The 1,567-nt window shown below is 64.3% G+C and overlaps 1 protein-coding gene across 5 annotated transcripts in view; it reads right to left on the bottom strand.

The window, feature by feature from the left end:
* The window catches only part of RANBP3 (RAN binding protein 3), a 55,023-nt gene that overhangs the window by 8,188 nt on the left and 45,268 nt on the right, over positions 1–1,567 (bottom strand). For all 5 annotated transcript variants that reach the window (XM_014584929.2, XM_014584930.2, XM_014584927.2 and 2 more), the window contains one exon: positions 31–134. In XM_014584929.2, coding sequence (XP_014440415.1) covers positions 31–134 — 104 coding nt within the window. The remainder of the gene's footprint in view (positions 1–30; positions 135–1,567) is intronic.

Genomic DNA, 1,567 nt, shown 5'->3' with positions numbered 1-1,567 from the left:
CCCCCAGTCGTGGCAGCCGCCCCGACTCACCTGGAGCTGATGTACTGCAGGAAGTAGTTGGTCGCTGTCGGTGTCTCTGAGCTGGGATGCCCGGCATTCTCCATGTCAGCCACGTCGGTGTTCTCATTGATGAGCTGGGGACACAGAGCGGACACTGAGCACCCAGAGTGCTCACGGCCGGAACGCTGCAGTCCCCCGTCCCCATAGCCCCTGCACACGGCGCAGCTCCAGGAGGCGAGTCCTGTCTCGGTGCGTGGGCGTGACTGCGGGCGAGCTGGGGCTGGGCTGCCCACCTCGCCGCGCTCTGCTGTTAGAGCAGCCTGGAGGGCGTCGGGGCCGCTGCGGCCTCGATGTGGAAGGGCTATGCTCTGGCATCTCACTCACACTCCTGTGAAGGCTCCCGTGCCCAGGACAAGGAGCACTGACAAACACGGTGCTCGCGGGGTTTCTCACAAACGTGAAAGCCGCTTACGGGCCCAGCCGCTGTGTTAGATACTTCAGGCACACCGTCTCGCTTCATCTTCGTGGAGCCGTGGGTGGGTCTTCCTGACCGTTTTACAAACGAGGAAGCAGAGGGTTCTGCAGGGCCAGGAACTGCGGCCCAAGGCTGGCCTTGTTCCACAAACCCCTGACCTCTGAGAAAGAGCACCCCTACCCGTCTCAAAGTCCCCCAGACCAGAGGAAGAAACACGAGAAGCCTGGGTCCAATGGCCAGGGGCGGGCCTCCCTGCAGGGGCTCGTTCTCGCGGCTGAAGGCCATGACAACGCCAGCGTCTCTTCCACGTCTCTCAGGAAGCCGGTGCTGCGGCTGCGCAGCGTGAGCACAGCCAGGGCGTCCCGACCACACAGGCTGCTGTCGCTGCCGCACACTGCACGGCTGGGTCCAGACTCGGGCGCGCCGTCCGGCACTGCAGGGCGAGGCGCATCCCTGGCCTCCGTTCGCTCCATTTCAGGCGCGTTGCAGCATGGTGACCACGGATGTCCTGACGAGGCTGCCCAGATACACTCAGGCCTCAAGCAACATGGCTGGTGAGCGCTGGGCCTGCCACAGAGGGACCCCAAGTCCAGGTCCCGGAACAGACCAACACACGGGAGAGCGGCGGGGGCCACCCGACCGGTACTTCCTTCTGGACAGAGGACAGGATCTCCTGCCTGCCTACTTCAAATGTCAACGTGGTGATTCCTAACCAGAGGCAATACCGGCTCCCCACAAGAAACACGGGGCTGTGGGGCACCTGTGGCTGTCACAGTGGGGTTGCTCCTGGCATGGAGGGGGTGGAGCCAGGGATGCTGCATGGCATCCGTAGGGTCCAGGACGGACGCGCTAAAGAGAGCTGCAGTCCAAGTGCGAGCAGTACCGGGACGGAAGCCCCGACGTGAGGAGACGCCGCGCCGCATCTAACAGCTGGACCGCACGGTGATGTTCTCTCCCTCAAACTCTCAGTGGCTGCCTAGTCTCCACCACAGGGAGTATCAAAGAGCCCGGAGGGTACCCCCGGGTCCCACGTTCAGAGCAGGGAGCAGCAGCAGGCGGAACCCACGGCCACTTGCGGGGGGCCCTGCGGCC

This window comes from Tupaia chinensis, unplaced genomic scaffold, assembly GCF_000334495.1.
Source record: "Tupaia chinensis unplaced genomic scaffold, TupChi_1.0 Scaffold148210_1, whole genome shotgun sequence".
In the NCBI taxonomy this organism is placed as follows: Eukaryota; Metazoa; Chordata; class Mammalia; order Scandentia; family Tupaiidae; genus Tupaia; species Tupaia belangeri.
The sequence above is the reverse complement of the archived record's forward strand: the minus strand, read 5'-3'. Positions and strand labels throughout refer to the sequence as shown.